We start from the raw sequence: 19,195 nt of genomic DNA on the forward strand, positions 1-19,195 counted from the left end.
ATCATAGACTCTGGAATAATGTACATAGTCAAATATTTATTTTAAAAAACATTGAATAAATATGACAATGGTAAAAAAAATGCGAATTCCTCCCTAAAATTTATTATAGACCTTCACCAAATTCGTATTCTTGAATAGATGCCATGCTAATTTGAAGAAGTAATTAAACCAACGATTTACCACGTGCACTATCGGTGTTTATATTGTGAACTGTGCACATTTTAACCATGTTTATTAACGTTTAAAACAAATCATGTATAGAGTCAGCAACCATCAACGTCGTAGTAGATTTTTCCGCTTTTTTTTTCTAAAAAATGTAGGTCTTGAAAATGAGTTTCATTTTCTTTTCCTTACTTTTACGCTGAATTAAAACTATATGTACATAACCATGGAAAATCGAACATCAATACAACCATTTTTACTGAACTATATATTCGAAATTTATTGTATTAAATATTTCAGATTCATGTTGATTAACTCTTCCACTGGCACTTGGGGCAAGGATGGTTTCCACCACCTTTTTTTTTCTCGAGAGCAATGTTTCCGTCCGATTAATTAATTCGATTAAAATTCATATTAAGGAATCGGACGGAAATATTGGCTTTTAAGATAAAAGGGGGTTGTCAAAGCCATTCGTGCCCCCAAATGCCTGTGGACTATATCACATAAACTTGAAAAGCATAAGCTTTCTGCCCATTTTCACATTCCATTAACACACCGTCCCTTTAATTCTATTGATGTAATGTTTTTACTAACTTCTGAAGGAGGTATTATTTTCACTTGATGGTCAATTCGGTTATAATTTCAATGGTCACTATACAGACGGAATCTAATTTCAAAACATAACACAATAGCGGGGAAGTGATAGATTGTATCTTCTTGTCACTTATCACCCGGTTCAATCTTAATTACCGATATGTTAGTTAACAAAGGAGGAAGAGACATTCCTCGAGAGATGAAATGTATTAAATCATTATGATTTAGGACTGATACTCATGCTCTTCGTTGAATGAATATTTATTGCATTAACAACATGATTGCTATAGTACAATACATATATTACATATACAACAAATGGCAGAGAACAAACAAAGCTGAATACAATACTAACTATAGTAGCTGTAACAATGCTGTTCTATGTTTCCAAGCTATTGTTAGATACAAACATAATTTTCTTGTCAAATTGTCAGATTTGGCAGCAATCAAAGTTTTAAGCTTATAGGCATTTGGCCATGAGCAATAATATCTTGGTAAAAAACGAAATCTAAAAAGTCTAAATGCTGGACATACTAATATAAAGTGGTATTCGTTCTCAATGGAGTTCAAACTACAAAATTTACAAATACGATTGACTCTTTCTATATTTTCACAACGACCAACCTCTAACTGTAGCTTCAAAGTACCACTATGTAACTTACATAGTAAAGAAGTATCAAAATCATAATTCAGATATGGTTCAAATTCAAAACAATATTTGTAAGACATATATAGACAGAGTTTTTCGCTATCAGCAATACTAGCACTCCAAGTTTGATAATATTGGTCTACAATACGACATTATGTAATCTTTTTATAAGTAAATTTCTAAATACGTCAATATTTTACCAGACAAACAATCTAAAACATGGAATAAGCTTACGTTAAAAGAACAGAACAGAATTTTATTTGGTTCAATCAAACATATGAATAATTCTGATGCAATACACAAATGATATTTTCCGAAATCTCATTAAAACATACTTTATACGTAGATCTATTTTTTTTTTCATTATATTTTATTTTAGTCAAATACGCCTGCAGCTTGTTCTGGTCTCCAGTAGGAAGCGCGTGTACCACAAGCACCATATGTCGAACAGATTATTTTACCTGTACTAATTATACCTTTCATATTTGTTCCTCGTCAAACAAAATACGGTGTCAAATCTATAATACAATGGTATATTTCCGAATGTCACTTTTCTGTGCAAACTACAGCGTAATTGTTGCATGCTAACTAGAAGCATTTATCAAGATTGAAGACACTTGACCATAAGTCTGAATCCTTTTGTGTGATTGGTTATTTCTTTTTCACGACTTCCATGGTCAGTTTAATAAATATCTGTGAATATATATTATAGGGATAATACTTATTAACGCCCTATTAAGGTTGAAAGCCCGAGGGTGTGATGAAAGATAAACCAAGAAGTTATTAATCAGCGGTCACCATACCCTTAGAAAATCGTGTTATCGGCCTTGTCATCGCGAGAGAAAACAGTCCATAATTGCTACCAATGATCATCGGTGCCTCATTCACTTGACTCCGATTTAACAAATGTTTCTGAACATCTTACACTAAATGTTTCAAGCCCTAGCAATTAATTTTATCACGCAAAGATCTAGTCCATCAAGCTTTGGTCAGTGTCAGAGTGACCAGGACCAATCCTTGCTGCTTTTAATTTCATTTATTACGCGTAAGTTGTTTTTGTGAGGGCATTTGACAAACACGAAGCCAAAGTATCAACACCGAGTACCTAACAGCTAGTATAATCTGATGTACATACTCACAATTTCCCCCGTTTGTGATATAAAGGCAGTTATATAAAATTTTTAGACCTAGAATTACAGAAAAGTGAATAGCAAGACCGATGGGGGACCGAGAAGGCGGAGAACGCGTCAAAGGACATTCCTTCCTGATAGAAAACATTCTGAACAGAGACGACAGAACAGTCAGTACAGACCAGGACATGCAGTCAGACCACACACATAACCTCCAAAGGACCAACCAGGATCCGCAATCAGACCGTACACATAACCACAGAAGTACCACCGAAAATCAAGGTATTTTGTTTCACTGCGAAACGAGTATTTCAGTTTAGAAAGTCAAGACGGTTGGTAAAACATATATTGAGATTATCAAATTATTCGTCTTCTCTTTCTTTTAATTTTGCGGAAAATACGCATTTCTTAAAATTCTTATCATTTTTTTTTCATCGAAGGCTCAATATAATTTTAATAAAGAAATTACAACAAACATATTTACATAAAATATGAAAATATTAAAATTTTAGTGAGGTGCTTTTTTCTGTACTTATCAAATAAATATATATCAATGAAACATAACCGTTTGAATTATCCCATCTCGAAACATTTTTTTAACTTGAACCTCTGGAGATCTCATACCGACTTCCAGTATTTCGTCATTCGTTTTTTTTATATAGTATTGTTACTTTATTCATTTTAACTTTGGTGGAGATCCCTTTAAAATAGGTAATTTTCAACATATCTTTCAACTTTGTATTGTTATTTTTTGGCAATTTATTTCTTTATTTAAATATTTTTTTTAGGGAGGGGGGGGGGGGCATTATGATAAGTAACTTTCGACTTCTCTTCCCATGTTGTATTTTATGATTTCATTCATTTTTTTGGAAGTCCCTTTATAATAAGTAACTTTCATCATTTTTTTCACGTATTATAAATAAATATTCAGAATATTTTCTTTATAAATTATAATATAAGGTCATAACACAAATGTTAGAAATGTTATATATTTATTTTTTTTCAATATTAGCGCAGCATACAATATTAGGTAATAAAGAGGATGCACAAGTATGGTATTTGCAACATTTACAATATATCTTGAAAATTATGTAATTCATGAAGTTTCAAGATATTGTGATATTTTGTAAAAGTAAGCAGTGTGCAAATTTCATATAGAGTGTCAATGGTGTGTGTTTTACATGCAGCAACAAATTACTATCCATCTTTGAATTAACAGAATTCAAAGTTCAAAAAGGGGACAAGCTTTGACGTCCCACGGCAACAGCTTGTCTGGCAAATCAGCCGTGGGACGTCAGAGCAATATGATGATTGAGAGGGTATCTTTCTTTCAAAATTAAAACGTGGTCGATTCGATGTTAATATGCATGTACATGTTGTTTTCGAAAATTCAAAACAAAAACAACAACCACAAAAACAACAACCACAAACAAAAAACAAAAAACAAAAAACAAAAAAACAAAAAACAAAAAAAACTACTCCATCACTGAACAAAATAAGATGATCATCTTCACGTTTATGGTTTTATTTGACAACAAATCAATTTTTGAACTGTTTGTTTGTATATTCGCAGTAATAAAATTTCCCATTGATTTTTTTAAGGTTCATGTAGCTGCTCTGACAGTGGTGACAGTCCTGACCTCAATTTCAAATTACGACACAAGAAGAAAACTCGAACAGTATTTTCACGCCACCAAATATTCTATTTGGAGTCAGCCTTTGAAATGAAAAGATACTTGTCAAGTACGGATAGGTCAGAAATGGCAAGAACATTAAAACTGACAGAAACACAAGTAAAAGTCTGGTTTCAGAACCGTCGGAACAAGTGGAAATCACAAATGAATGGACAGGAATCTTATTCTCCTGACCCTCCCTTATATCCTCACTACAATCCACTCTCTGCTGCCGATCCAAGACTACAACCGAGATTTTCTATGTTTCATCAAGTTTCGCCGTTTTATTACTAATAAATTTAAGAAAGAACAACAAAGAAGAGTATTGAAAATTGTTAATAGCGTTACATGTTTTCTCTATATACACGGGTAGGGGTCAAGGGAGGGTTTCGCAGGGGTTCGAACCCTTTTATTAATTTCTGGATTGAACCTCCTTTTTTAAAAATAAAATTATGGAACCGCCAACGGGTCTTTTAAATAGGACAGGATTTTGCTTTACACCTTCCATAGCCACTCACCTGGGTCGGGATTTTTTTTTTTTTTTGAAAGAAAAAAAATTACGAAATCGTGTGTTATAACAACAAATATTGCACTTATACTGTCCATATGAAGTTTTCTATTATGTGGGGGTCGACGGTCCAAAATACCAGCCGACCCCATATATCAGAAAACTTCGTACGGATATAACACATGGTTTCGTTTTTTTAACAAAACAAAATTCACTACCCCAAGTACCTGTCACACACACACACACACACATACATATTTACGTTATGACTGAGGCGAGGGCTTGGATCTTTTGGGAAAAGATGTAAATGTTCCAAATTAAGAACATTTTTTTACTCATCCATTGAAAAAAATGCAAATTATGATTATGTATTTTCCCCATTGCTTAGCAATCACTTGTCAAATCAGTTGGATCGTTGCTAGAGCTGCATGGTGTGTGATCTCATTCAGTGGAAGGTCAAATTGGCATTCTTTTTTTTTTTAATTTCTATACCTAACTATTTCTAATTCATTTGTTACAGAGGGATATGGGCGATTCTTCATTATGGGACTGTACCTTGACCATTGAAGGGTGGCTTCTATAAACCATGACTACACATCTTTACAGTTCCTGTCTCTCCAAATGTGATCTATATGGTCATGACATTACATTAAAGTCTGTAAAGGACTAAGTAAAACAAGAGGAAAACCAAGGACATCTGAGGTTTTCCCTACCAAGTAAAACCTAAACAACAACAATGGCAGGTACTTAATCCAAGTCTGCATTCCTACAGTCACAACTCTCTGCATTTCTAGCTCATATCTTAAACAACGGGTCTAATAATTCATTAATCATAGTACTCCAAAAGTATCTATTGAGTCCTGAAGAAACGACATTGAAAATTGAAAAAAAGGGGAAAAAAGACCGCACACAAAAAAAAAAAAAAAAAAAAAAAAACTACGTACAGTGGAGCTGTTAGATGGAAACTTCATATCATATTTCTATAAGGACGATAGCAACAAAGACTGAACGTATCTCTATATATCTGTTATGAACAAAAGTTTTCTATTTTTGATCATGTTCCAAAAAGGCGTATCCGTTGTCTGTTGAATTTCAAGTTCGTTTGGATAGATCAAAAGCAACCAATTCTTGAAGTTAGGACTATTTAGATATACCAGTAATACAATACATCATCTAAAGTATCAATTTTTTAAGCAACATAAACTTAGAATGGAGTACTCGATCCGCAGACTGGGTACTGCAGTAACCTATGGATGCAATGATATTATCAGAAGTGTAGGAAATCCATGAAATCAGTCATACCGTGAATCCATCAGTATCCTCCTTTCTTTCATACAAAAAACCTCTTGAATTGTATCATATCCCGACAAAACATTACTCAAACCTATTACTTCACTCTATTGCCTTTTATTCGTGATAAGTGTGTTGCTGACCTACAGGCATAGTCCCCAAAACATTGGTTTTGTCTGTGTAAGTTTTACACTCAAGTGTTTCTTGTCAGTGTTAGATGTAGACAAATCAAATAGTAACAAGACTAACACTGCAACCTCCATATCACACAAATGCATGTCAGATTCATCTTCATTTACATTAAATCTCGATACTTAGTATAATGAGGATCGTGCGTTTGTATGACATGTTTTGATATTTAAGTATCCACATTCCAGAAACACACATTTTAATGGAAGAATGACTTGATTTTGCCACTATGAGTTACCAAAATTTGGAATATACAAAAGAAATTGAATTATGAATTTTAGACAAGAAAATAGTGTTTACTATTTTAGTATTTTCGTCTCTTGGGACATATTATTTTTTTACTTTTGGTCCGATTAAGAAAAATTTTTTATTTGAATTTCAAATTATGTGCTTTATTGTCACAAACATCAATTAACATAAAATAACTGTTGTTTGTAGTATTGGGTTCTTTAGGTTGTTGTCTTTTTGTCAGTATGCATTTTTAAATGACTTTTTTAAGGACAGTAACTTGCTTCAGTCTCCTGTCATTTTATAAAAATGGAAAACTTTATAAAGAATTAAGAATAAACTAAATATTTGTGACAGTAACTTACTTCAGTCTCTTCAAAATTTGTTGACCCCATCATCCTTGTGTCCAATCCCATTTTTATTTCATCACTCATTTCATGTTCATCGCCTGAATATAGTTGAAATACTGCTGCTCGGGCGTTAAACCTCAACAATTAACCAATCAATCAATCTGTGTATTGGTGTCCTTATACGGAATATCAACTCTACGGGCTTCATTTTCTGAAAATGGAACTCTTTATAAAGTATGAAGAACAAACTAAATATTTGTGACTTCTTCTTAAGCTTTTACAAGTTTAAAGTGGGTGTGAACAATCATATTAGTTTTGAATAGGTAATGATACCATTACTTTAATTTCATTTCTAGAATCCTCCAAGAATCGTGTTTACACTGTATTGCACTTCCATTTTTTTTTCAAAAGGTTTTAATTTCGATTGTTCACATTGATTGTCCTCTTCAAATAGTTCCACTTTCCTTATCAGACAACGGAGTTGATTGCTCCCGTTATATTAACACGAACACTAATCGGGCTGAAAATTTGATAGTGGGAGCAAACCCCTGTGATTGAACAAGGGATCTGGAATATTTTGAATCGATCTTTAGGACTTTGATAGGTTGCAATATTTCGTCTATATGATTTTTGTTAACTGTGTCAGTAAGTCCTATCTGGACATCTATTATTGATTGCACGTGGCAATATGTAAAAACAAGCGCATCTTGTCACAAATATTCCCAATAAAAATACGAAAAAGAGCTGAGAAGTAAAGACTAGACAACAAAATTTTCCTGTTAACCTCTGATGAAATGGTACTATATAGTAGTCTTATGGACCAACCGTTCATCTTTAAGGGGCATATGCTTTGAACTTTTTCTAAAACAGTTATGATTCCTATATTTTGATCCAAAAATATTGTGAACAAGCAGGTAACTAACTAATATACTCTAAACCCCAATTTTCGTCAATAGTAAATGGTTAATTTGAAGGAATAAAAAACACGCACACACAGAAAGACAAAAAAAGCCCCAAAAAACCAAAAACATTCAGGTGACTGCTCTTTAAAAATCAACTCTTCTAAAACCCGATCTTTTCCGCAAGATGTTAAATGGACAGGTCTCCTAAGATTTTTCAGACGGAACTATGATTGTCGGATTTATCGACGAACCGGGGGGGGGGGGTCAGAATATCTAGTGTAATGAATTGTCCTGTGTAATAATTTGACGGAGTTGTTTATGATTTTGTTTATTCTCACAGTTAATATTTCTTTAAATAAACACATGCAACCAAGTAATATGTTATCTTCACATTAACATGTATTTATAGGTGAAACGTTCACCTTCAGTGAACAATTGTACGGAGTGGTATATGAATATTATTGTCTTGTAATGACATTTTTTATGTGAAAGGGAAAAGACGCTTTACAATAAAAAAATTGTGCATTCTTTTACTCGTTGTTGTTTAAACTTAAGCAATACCGGAGGCTTGATTAGAACTGCACATGATCATGTGTCCACCCGTGCCGTGGTTCTCGCTTACAAAGGTCTTTGGTGCGCTCTCTTGTCTACACATTACAAGAAATTTTCGTAATATTCTTGCCAAAATCTTATTCTCTTCCGCCTGCCACTTGTCCATCCGTCTATATAATACCTCGTAAAGTGATACAAGTCTGTGGAGAAAACTAGTATTTGTACTTTTGCAGGCTTTTGGGGTCAAAGAATAGAAAACTGCAATTTTCCAGGCTAAGAGAACACTATTGGATGCGTTATTCTATATCTGCTGGTGCAATTTATTGTGCTTCTTGTGTGATTTTCTCACCCAAAAAGACGGTAAAGAAACGGCATTTTCTACTAATGCAATATCCGATAGGAAAAATCTCCCAATGCAAGTAAAACGACACGAAAGTTCGTCCCAGCATCAAGACTGTACTGTAAGCGGAAATATGTTGGTGAGAATTAACCGTAGACAATGCAAGCTCTTCGGTTGTAAGCATGCTGGCGTCGAATTACAAGTCTCAAATTACAAAAAAAAAAAAAAAAAAAAACAAAAAAAAAAACAGGCATGTGCTAGAGAAAAACATTGAGGTAATATTACTGACTGGACGACAGAAAATTGCGTTAAGAAGCCACGTGGACGAAAAGAGCATTTTTCTTGCAATTTTACAAGAGAAAGCAAAAACAGATGTTATTCTTTCGGAACGAGAGAAGAACTTTTAGTATTCTCACTTTCTAAACTCGATTATCGGACACATACACAGATCACTGGACCACTCTGCATTATATATACAAGCTATTTTTAAAGATTTATTATTTTTTTTCGGGCATGTGTATAAATTTTCAATGCACCCAAATGGAGATTGAGAACCAATAACACAACACTTCCATATATGGTAAGTGGGAGTTACTTCCGGTTTTCATTTATGCATATTAATTAGGTCGTCGAGATAACACGAATAAATCATTTTAACTTTATTTAGCGCTAACCTGATGAGAAAACGTTTGTTTTACTGGTGTCTTAACATACCATAGTTTTTATAATTTTTTCTGTCATGTCTCCTTTAAGTACAATCTTTAGAACAAAATTAGGTGGATTTATCAACTGTCCTTAACATTATAAATATAGATGTGCCAACGAGATAAGCATCAACCAAATGCTAAGCAACGGACAATTCAACTTCTACCACACGGACCTCGACGATGGGCCAAACCCATACCATAAAGCAAGCTGCAAAAGTCCCCAAAATAAATGTAAAGCTATTCATAAAAGGCAAAAATTGACCTAATCTTTAGAAAAAAAATGTAAAACGAATAACAATGATCATAAAAAAAAAACCCAAAAAATAAAAACAAATAAAAAAAAACCAAAACAAAAAAAAAAAAAAAAAAAAAAAAAAAAACGAAAAAAACGAAACAAACTTAAAATTAACTGAATTGTAAAATGCAGGAAATGCTTTTAATATCATTTTTATGACCTGAACCAGAATTTTGCCTAAGGCAACAGTTTTGGAATCATTTGCAAAAAACATCTTCCGACCCCTATTTTCCATTTTTAGTAAGGCAGTTGTATCTATTTGTGGATTATAAATCACAAAAGTCATTTGAGCACATACCCTATAGGAGAGTTATTTGTAATGTCATCACTTACCAGTGATTTGGTTTTGGTTGGCAAAAAATCCATTGAGTGGCATAGGGCATCATCAACTTTAAATCATCGTAACTTTTTCATGTTTAAAGATAATTGAAAATATCTTTTTTGCTTCCCAACATTGCAAATAAAATTCTTTTTATCCATGGAATTTTTAAATAAATATTCAGTAATTAGACTACAAGTAGATAAGATTTCAATTATAATTTTATACAAATATAGTGGTTTACATATAAAAATCACTACAAATTTATTTTTTCAAGTAAAACAGCTATGGCCATGTTTTTTCACAGATAAAAAAAGTCATTTTGTGTGAGATACCCTAAGGAACAAGGAATAAATATGCTAACTTTCATTGATTGAATTCTGTAAAATGGTTTTTGAGAATAAGATTTTCAAAGTTGTACATGCTTAAAATTTCAAAAAAGCTGTTTCAGGGGCCATAACTCCTACATCAGTTAACATATTGGTCTGAAAATTTTAGCATTGGTCCATCTCTTGCTCTCTTGAGTTATTTGCAAAAAAATTGCCTTCAGACCCTTATGTTCTATTTTTTTGTAATGGCAGCCATGTTTTTCCATGAATCATAAATCCCAACAGTCATTTGTGCACAGTACTCTAAGGAACAATCATGCCAAGTTTACATCCTGTTGGTCTAGTAGTTCCAGAGAAAAGATTTTCGAAAATTTGCCCACAGCAATGGACGCCAAATGATGGCATAAGCTCACTAATTGGAACTACTGGGCCATTTCTGCTACAATAAAAAAAATAACCTCAGATGCAAAAATGAGAAATCCTTCCTGGAAAACATTTTGTGGAAATGTAGTCAGACTTGACTCAAAGTAGTTCTATCCAAATAAAAATTGAGATATCACTAGAAATAAAGAACAGTAACTCTGTCAAGAATTTTGGCAGGAAGCCAGAAACTAGGAAGAAAAGTAATTGTAAAAATTTCAATCAGTAAAACTATAATTCTAGTATTGGATCGGTTAAATCCCAGACAGTTTCTTCTGCCTAGTGCCTCCGAGGTATTTCTTTTGTGTAACTAGAAAGGCTAAGGAGTTCCGATTGATAAGCTCACTTGGCCTTGCCCAGGTGAGCTAAAAACAAAAATAGATTTACAAATAAATCTGAATTTATTTGTTTGAAAAGGATATGATTTTCAAATTATTGTCTGTTCTTTGAACCTCGTTTTCACAAATAGAGATATTCGACCCTGGATTGCCTCCCATCATTTTTTAGCATTGCACTACATCAAATTTTGCTTATTAAGTACTTTACATTACTAATCCTTATCCAGTCCACTGGAATTGTAGTGACCAATTATTTCTAATGCTGGTAGTTTTGATGGTATTTTAATATATTCTGAGCTAGATTTCAATAACCGTGAGCCTTCTTAAATTGGATATCTAATTGTGTCTATATGGTGTATGTTAAAGGTATTCCATAAAGAGAATTGGATGTATTATTATGGTATGTTTGTTGTTTCTGTTCATTTTTTTATTTACATTAAAGAGGATGGTTTACGCCTTATAAAACCAGTTTAAGCCAACCCCAGGTTTCACATTTTGCTACCATGAATTTTCTTACTTTTGTTGTTGGGGCCTTTCAGAGCTTACTTTAAGGTGTTTACACTTGTTGAAGACCTTCAATTGGTGATTTCTAAAAGTATTTATTACTTTGTATTAAGGTTATAAGCTGGTGCCAGGCGCGTAGCTGCCGTCAGGCAAAAAAGCTTCTTTTTTTTTTTTTTGAGATAAAATTTCTATTTTATACACTTTTTGTGATACTTTTTCACTATAAAATTGAAGCAACACTTTCAAAAATAGAAAGTGTAAATCAATTTGTAGCTTATAAAAATTGATTCCCAATACATTTGAATATTCTTTTATTCAACAGCTAAGAAAATCTTTACAAAATTTTTAATATCTAATCAGTAACCTTAATCTTCCATTCCTTGGTATACATGCTACATATAATCAGACCCACCTAAAAGCAGTAACATTCAGACCCTCTCAAGACAGCAAATTATGTACTCAAGAAATGAGTACCATATTGCACTTGACAATAATAAAGTATGAAAGGAAATCAGAACATATCATCATGCAGCTCAGAGTGAGGTTGTAAACCACGTTCTAACATAGCTTTCTTTTTCCTTTCTTCTTCCTCTTGTTTGATAAGTTGTTCTTCTCTCTGCATCTCTAATATTTCATCTATAGATACCTCCTCTAAAGGCAAAGTGTTCTCATTGGCTAGATCCTGTAGAGTTAAAGCAATAGTAATAGTCTGCATTTATCATGTAACATGCATTAACCAGTGTTTTGGACATGAAAAACTACAGAATTAATGCTTCACATAAAAGCAGTTCCATGAAGTCCTACTAGAAAGATACATAATTTTGTATTTCCAAACATGATAGCTTGATACTTGTTGACCATCGCTCAGACTTCCTTGAAACTTAAAAAGGTTTTAAGTTCATTCCAACTGATTTCTAGTTTACTAATTAAAAAAAATCTTACCAGTTGAAAATGTTTTGCAAAGTGGAAACAGAAATTAAATAGTTATATAAAGCTATATATATTCTAATCTATATTTTATCCACAATTACAATAACCTACTATTTCTCCTAACAGCACTACATTTTCTCCCCTCACAACAAAAATTCCCCTGGGAATATCTCCATATTTCTTCCCAACATGAATTCTCTCTATGGTTCTATGTAAAACAAGATTAGCTGAAAAACAATGAATAAATGGATACAGTAAAGGTGTTTATAATAATGAGTATCAAGTTTGATGGATGTTGTTGGATTGTTCAGTTTGTTGATTCTTAATTATTGAACAACATTTTTTTAGGAAATATATAATCAAATTTCTACAACAGTAATATAAAAAATCTACATGAAACTGCAGGAAATGAATACATTTTCATTAAAAACAGCTTTGCATCATTTGAAATCTATCCCATTAACCAGCAATAGGGCTAGCATTACTGGTACCTTAATCACTTTGGCAGATAATTTACTTCTGTTTAATCCCTCTTCAATAAACAATGGTATGATAATGAATACATGTAAAAAATGGATAATCAATTACTGGATATAACATCATCCTAATTGATTGATTAATTCAACAATACATGTAGTATATAATATCATTAATATTTGTATACACTTTACAGCTACTGAAAGCTTAATTTAAAGCTCACATAGATTTCCAGAGCTCTGCTAAATACTTACCAAACTGGTCAATACTTCTTAAGTAACCAATCAAAGTTCTACCATCCCTCAATACTACTAACAGCTTTTCTAAAAATGGAGAAAAAGCCTGGTACGTTAATATATTCAAATAAAATATCTTGATGTTCTCAAGAGTCTGAATTGTAATTCATAGGACCTTCCTCTGATCCATCCCTCAATACTACTAACAGCTTTTCTAAAAATGGAGAAAAAAGACTGGTACATTTATATATTCAAATAAAATATCTTGATGTTCTCAAGAGCCTAAATTGTAATTCATAGGACCTTCCTCTGATCCAGAAAAAGATAGAAAAATGAATTTAATCATTGAAGTGTGTCTTGTTTGCATTTCTACAGTGTGCCTGAGAATTTATTTAAAGGGAAAATACGGAAATTAAAATTTGATATGTTGTTTATTAAGGTAATAATGGACATATGTGGTTACTTCTCAGTCAAAGAAACTAAATTGAGATTAAAATAAACATCAGATCTATAAATATTCTATATATAATAGACCTATAGGATTCATTATAGACATAGCCCTATAGCCACTTGGCATACTGCATACCACACTTGCAACATGCTTATACAGTGAGGAAAGAGGGGTCTGGGATAAATGGTACACAATCCTACATCATGGGCAAATCCTGGCATTATTTTTAATGCAAACAATAGAAAATTCAACCAATCTATGGAGGAAAAATATCAGAACTGTGATATTTAGGTCGATAATATTGGTAGTGACCTCTTGCACTTGTAATTTCAGTACTTCACATTCACATATGATTTGCATAATTATATATTAATACTCCACATAAAGCTGCTGATTGGTGTCGAGTTTACTGTCATAGCTTCAAACAAGATCAAAATGTATCTGTTAAATATCATAAACATGTGTTTTTTGCTTGTATGAGAACAGGAAGTTTACATTAAAAGATGAATGGTAGGCATTGAACATTATCCAGTTTTCAATTCAGACATAGAGGCTTGTTACAACTGACTATATGTACATTATCAGGGCCCCGATATATTCCCAACGATGTTAGAACTGTCAAATTTGTGAAGCAAATTTTTTGGATGTTCCCTCCGCGGGACTCGAACTCATACCGCTGTGACATCTATGGCAACACCGCCTGCACTAAGTCCAGCGCCCTAAACCACTCAGCCAGCTAGGCTATATAGCCATTACCAGTTGTTTAATATGGTTCCTAATCTGGTACCCTTGTCAATATCATAAGCGACCCAAAGATAACTAAATATTTCAGAGAAATTACCCACACTTCCTCATAACTAGTTGTTTTGATTGAAAAACATTCAGGTCACCAAGGTTATTAAAGAGTAATAATATCAAGGAAACCAAGATTTTAGCGGAAGTCACCAGATTTTAGAGCACATCACATTCATGCCATTTCAGATGTTGAAAGCAAGCCAAAATCAGTAGCATAGAATATCTGACAATTAGCGACCTTGAAGACTTCAGTCTTTGATTTACCTTAAAAGCCATTCCCTGAAGACAACCATTCTCAGCCCACAGTCCAATAGAAAAGGGAACAGATATGGTGAAACGTAATATATGCACCAGCATATAACCTTTATGAAAAATAGAAAATATTTAAGTAAACTCACTTTAAGGTAATCTATGAAAGGCCAAGACAACAAAAGTAATAAAATCCATGGTAACAGGATGATGATACTTCTTCAAAATAAACTAAAAAGTCAAATAACATTACAAAAACACATTAATGACCAACATCTCTGGGCAGGCGCATGACTACAGAGGGGTTAAACAAGTTTTATATAGCCTTCATCAACCCCTGTATAATGTAAGGTCAAAAATGAACTGAAACACCAAACATACACACCATGAAATTCACTCAGAAATACATCAAATTTTCATCATGGGATACTTCAACATAAGAAATTAGGACTACATACAACATTGTCTACAACAATGGCTGAAAAACTTATGATTTCTTTTCTTTTTTGTAGTCCCGTTCATTTTAAAATAGAACTGTAAGTAAAGAATCTCATTCACAACTTTGGCAAAACCTATCAGTTGGGGAAGGTAGTCTAAATTAGGCAACGCTGTCTCGTTAAGCTTATTCTTATTTTGCTCGGTCATCTCCCTTAGAGTGAGGCATAAATGTCAGATTAAATAATTAAAAAAAAAAACCTCAGCGAAGGTTATGATTATCTAGATTAGAGCAAGTAGGGGTAAGGTTCAGTTTAACATATTGTTGCAGGATAAGAGGACATTCGAACAGTTTAGTCTTAGAAGTTAGAATAGTGATATAATTACAAGAATGAACACTAACAGATCATCCAAACCCGACTCTGTCGGTGTCAGATTTAAACTTAGTATTTTATACAAATTAATAAGATAATTACTATCTATCTCTTCAATCAAACTCGCAGTGCCTGGCAGGTAACTCATTTTTCATTTCAATACACGGGGTCTCTTCTTGACAGGGGAGTGTAACATGTGTGCAACATATTTATTTGAAGAATAAGTTGTCCCCATCCCAATTCGTCCTTGTTGTATAGAGTAATGAAGGGAACCAAGATTCTAGCGGAAATCAAAAGAATGTAATCCAGGGACAAAGACAAGACATAGAAAACAGACACACAACAAAAACAAAAAACAACCACAACAATACATAAAAAGTAACAAAAGTAAATGAACAACTCGGACTCCACTAAAAACTGGGAGCTAGCATGGACCAGGTGCCGCGACAACCGCAGGTGTTGGAGGGATGTCGCCACAGGTGATTGATTGATTGGTTGTTTGATTGATTTTTGGGGTTGAACGCCCGAGCAGCAATATTTCAGGTATATCCAAGCGATGAAAATGAAATGGATGCTAAAAGAAACATGAAATGAGCCCAATGGTTCCAATCCGATAGAATACCATAGAAAGGTTCTTTAACGTGCTCGGAACGTAACATTTTCCCCAATACGATGCACCAATATGGTTTTCCGTTTTATGGTCTGATGACCCCAGCATGTAAAATGCCAGGGGTACCTCATTCCACCACCTGGGGCACACAACCCAGTTGCTCGGTGGGCAGAGCGCCCTAGCCATCGGCCAGGGTTCTGAGCACTATTTAGTCGCCTTTTACCACAAGCTTAGTGTTGCTGTAGGCCTATTCTTTTGACACTCGGACCCGCACGGGGCTGCCACAGATGAAAGGAAAGTTGACAATACGGAATGAAAAGACTTTGCGTGTCGTATAGTTTGGTTAATATTTTTCCTATACCATCGTTCTCTAAGTGTAGGTCAAGATAAGTGCCTGATATTTTTATAACCCATAGTATTTGGCTGTTAGTTTTGGAAAGTCACCCCTGATTTGTACTAAATAATCACTAAATTACTTATAAATGACTTTAACCTCCACACACCAAGGATTTGGATAATATGCACTTTTTTATGACAAAACACTTGAAATTTCTGTGCGGACTGCCTCAAAACAGCTTTATTTCAATAAAATGAGACAAAATTTTCAGGAATGACCTAACCGTATTGTACTACCTTAACCGAACAATACACCATCTATATAGCGGAAATTGAGATAAAAGGATCTAGCTGAACAATGTTCCGTTTGGATCAGATCAGCTATAAAGTCAGCCTCATAAAAGTGAAGTGATAGGTCAGAGGAGCACAATTTGTTTCCATTAGAACACGAGCCATTTGTTGAAAGAAAGCGCCAACACTGGATGTTATATGTTGCTGATAAAAAATTCTAGCATTCTGAAAACGTCTTCTTCGGTATATTTGGAAGATGATTTGGAATTATTTTTACAAAGTAGGAGGAATCTCTGCCAAGAACTATATAATTGTGTCAAGGTGTACTTTAACAGAGTATGGAGAATAGAAGTATAAAGAGTTGAGAAACCAGGGGTTTTAATGCTATTATATTCTGATAATAATCTTTCAAGAATTGAGGGTTTCCAGAAGATCTTTCGAATTTTTCAGGATCCACATTGAATACAAATTACCATTACGGGAGTAACTAGTGTCGTGGTAGACTTGTGACCCTCTTTGACAGCTGTGAGTATAGAAGTTAAAAGTTTTGAAAGAGGTTTAGTGGTATATTTTGCAGGTCCATCTGTGTAGCGTTGATTGTATGGATTCTTGTGGGTTTTAGAAATCCAGTGCATAGACGGTAGACTACAATTATCGTCTTTGTTATAGAGACCAAAAGAGGATAGCACAGATTTATGGTTTCCACTGTCTTTCTTTGGAGAATGTGGTAGCAGTATATAGAATGTTAAAACTCACCATGCTGATCAGGGTGTGCACTGTCCCTGCTGATCTATGGATTTCAGGGTAGGGAGCGTAAACAGAATAAAAGGTCGAGCGAAGCGTGTCTAGAAAATTTTAGAGAGAGGCCGACCCCATGTAGACCCGGAGGACCCGCGTCTGAACCAAACACACAGAATTTGGGACATTTTATGCATGGAGTCTAATGTACAGTCCCTGGTTCATGGAAGTGTTTCTTTTGTTGAGTGCGGATTTTGTTTGTATTTATTTTTTTTCGAAAAGTTTGGATTATTTTTTGATCCCGTCACCATTTCGCTGATAAAATGATTGGCGCCTGAGTGTAGAATCCAAGATCAAATGAGATAAGGTTCTTCGATATATTTTGGAGCATTGTGGTTCGCTGGTTTTTTATGAGTTGTTCTGGCGATGGGCATTGTAGATGGGACTGCCTGTATTGTTCCATCTATATTTTTTCTTTCTCTCTTTCTTTCTTTCTTTCTTTCTAATATTGGTGACATATCTTACTGCTTCGCACTGATATCATTTTTCTGTATGTGGTGATCAGACACTGGCATAATTTTCAATTTTAGATACTACATATTATGGGGTCTCGCCATGAACTCATACGCAAAATTTGTGTCTTAGTATACTTTATGTGCATTGGGCTAACTGAAAGAAAGCTATATTTTTATATAGCCTGCCTGGGCGAGTGGTCTAGGGCGCTGGGCGAAAATTTGCTATTTTCCCGATGATTTCCTGTCATTTCAGTTCAATTAAATGGTGTGTTAGTGTATGTACATTGGGCTATCTGAAAGCATAATTATATTCGATGTTTTTAAATATAATGCAGCTAATGAGAGGCTTCTCATTGAAACACTTGTATGCATGTAGCGTATTTCAATAATAATAATATGATAGATATTTAGTGTTTAAATGCAGACAGACATGAAATATTCATATTTAAAGTTGTATAATTTATGCAGGGAGATCAAATGGTCTGCAATAAACACTGATGGTTAGAAATAGTATTAGTTTTGTCAGTTAATATCATCCCTTTGTTTTTAATTAATAACATTCTGGTAACTTCCCATTTCAGTTTCCTTCTTTAATAAAATCTTCCCATTACCATCTCACATTACCAAGTTCAGGCGCGGATCCAAGGACTGGCGTACCGGGCGTACGCCCCCACCCTAAATCGGTAAGAAAACAAATTACCACAAGTTTCACCCCATAATATTTTCTGCCTTTCTTTGCACTGCATTTAATTCAATTAACGCCCCCCACCCCTCCACCTCAAATCCTGGATCCGCCCCTGATGTTATATGTTGTCCGGTGTAGTCTGGTGTGTTTTCAAAACCATGAACAACTGGGTTTGATTCAAAACCGTAAGCTATTTAAGCTATTTAATATAATTTAATATTATCAACTGAATTTTTGAGAAATATACACAGTGGAAAATATGTCATCATACTTTCTCGTTATATTGATCCTAACACACTCGTTAACCTAGATTGACCTTGATTCGTTGAAATTCATCTTACCATATTTTCTCGTTTAGGGACCAACCATTTGATTTTTAGGGGAGGCTAGGATCAAATTTTTCGTCCTGGATATTTTTTTTTGTGTGAAGACTATTTTTTATTTATGATTCCAGCCTGTCCTGGATTTTTTTACATTATGCTACCATCCTGGCTTTTTTTCAAATTTAATCCTAGCCCCCCTAAAAATCAAATGGTTGCTCCGTAACCTCGGTTGACCTTGGTTTTACCGTACTTGATCTCTGACATGATCTCA

General features: G+C 33.9%; 2 protein-coding genes across 2 annotated transcripts; one reads left to right on the plus strand and one right to left on the minus strand.

The window, feature by feature from the left end:
- Nucleotides 1-2,624: 2,624 nt before the first annotated feature.
- On the plus strand, nt 2,625-4,502 carry LOC148622683 (uncharacterized). Its single transcript, XM_088574139.1, has 2 exons — nt 2,625-2,817; nt 4,138-4,502. Exons 1-2 carry the CDS (start codon nt 2,625-2,627, stop codon nt 4,500-4,502), a joined length of 558 nt encoding a protein of 185 aa, XP_088430265.1.
- Nucleotides 4,503-11,773: 7,271 nt separating this feature from the next.
- Nucleotides 11,774-15,617, minus strand: LOC148622684 (U6 snRNA-associated Sm-like protein LSm1). Its single transcript, XM_088572741.1, has 4 exons — nt 15,529-15,617; nt 13,141-13,209; nt 12,521-12,636; nt 11,774-12,161 (listed from the first exon to the last, which is right to left on the minus strand). The coding sequence occupies exons 1-4, from the start codon at nt 15,572-15,574 to the stop codon at nt 11,991-11,993; spliced, it is 402 nt and encodes a 133-aa protein (XP_088428867.1). The 5' UTR covers nt 15,575-15,617; the 3' UTR covers nt 11,774-11,990.
- Nucleotides 15,618-19,195: the final 3,578 nt, after the last annotated feature.

The sequence above is a fragment of the Perna viridis genome, chromosome 3 (genome assembly GCF_037379345.1).
Source record: "Perna viridis isolate PV_CMFRI_1.1 ecotype Kerala chromosome 3, ASM3737934v1, whole genome shotgun sequence".
Classification (NCBI taxonomy): domain Eukaryota; kingdom Metazoa; phylum Mollusca; class Bivalvia; order Mytilida; family Mytilidae; genus Perna; species Perna viridis.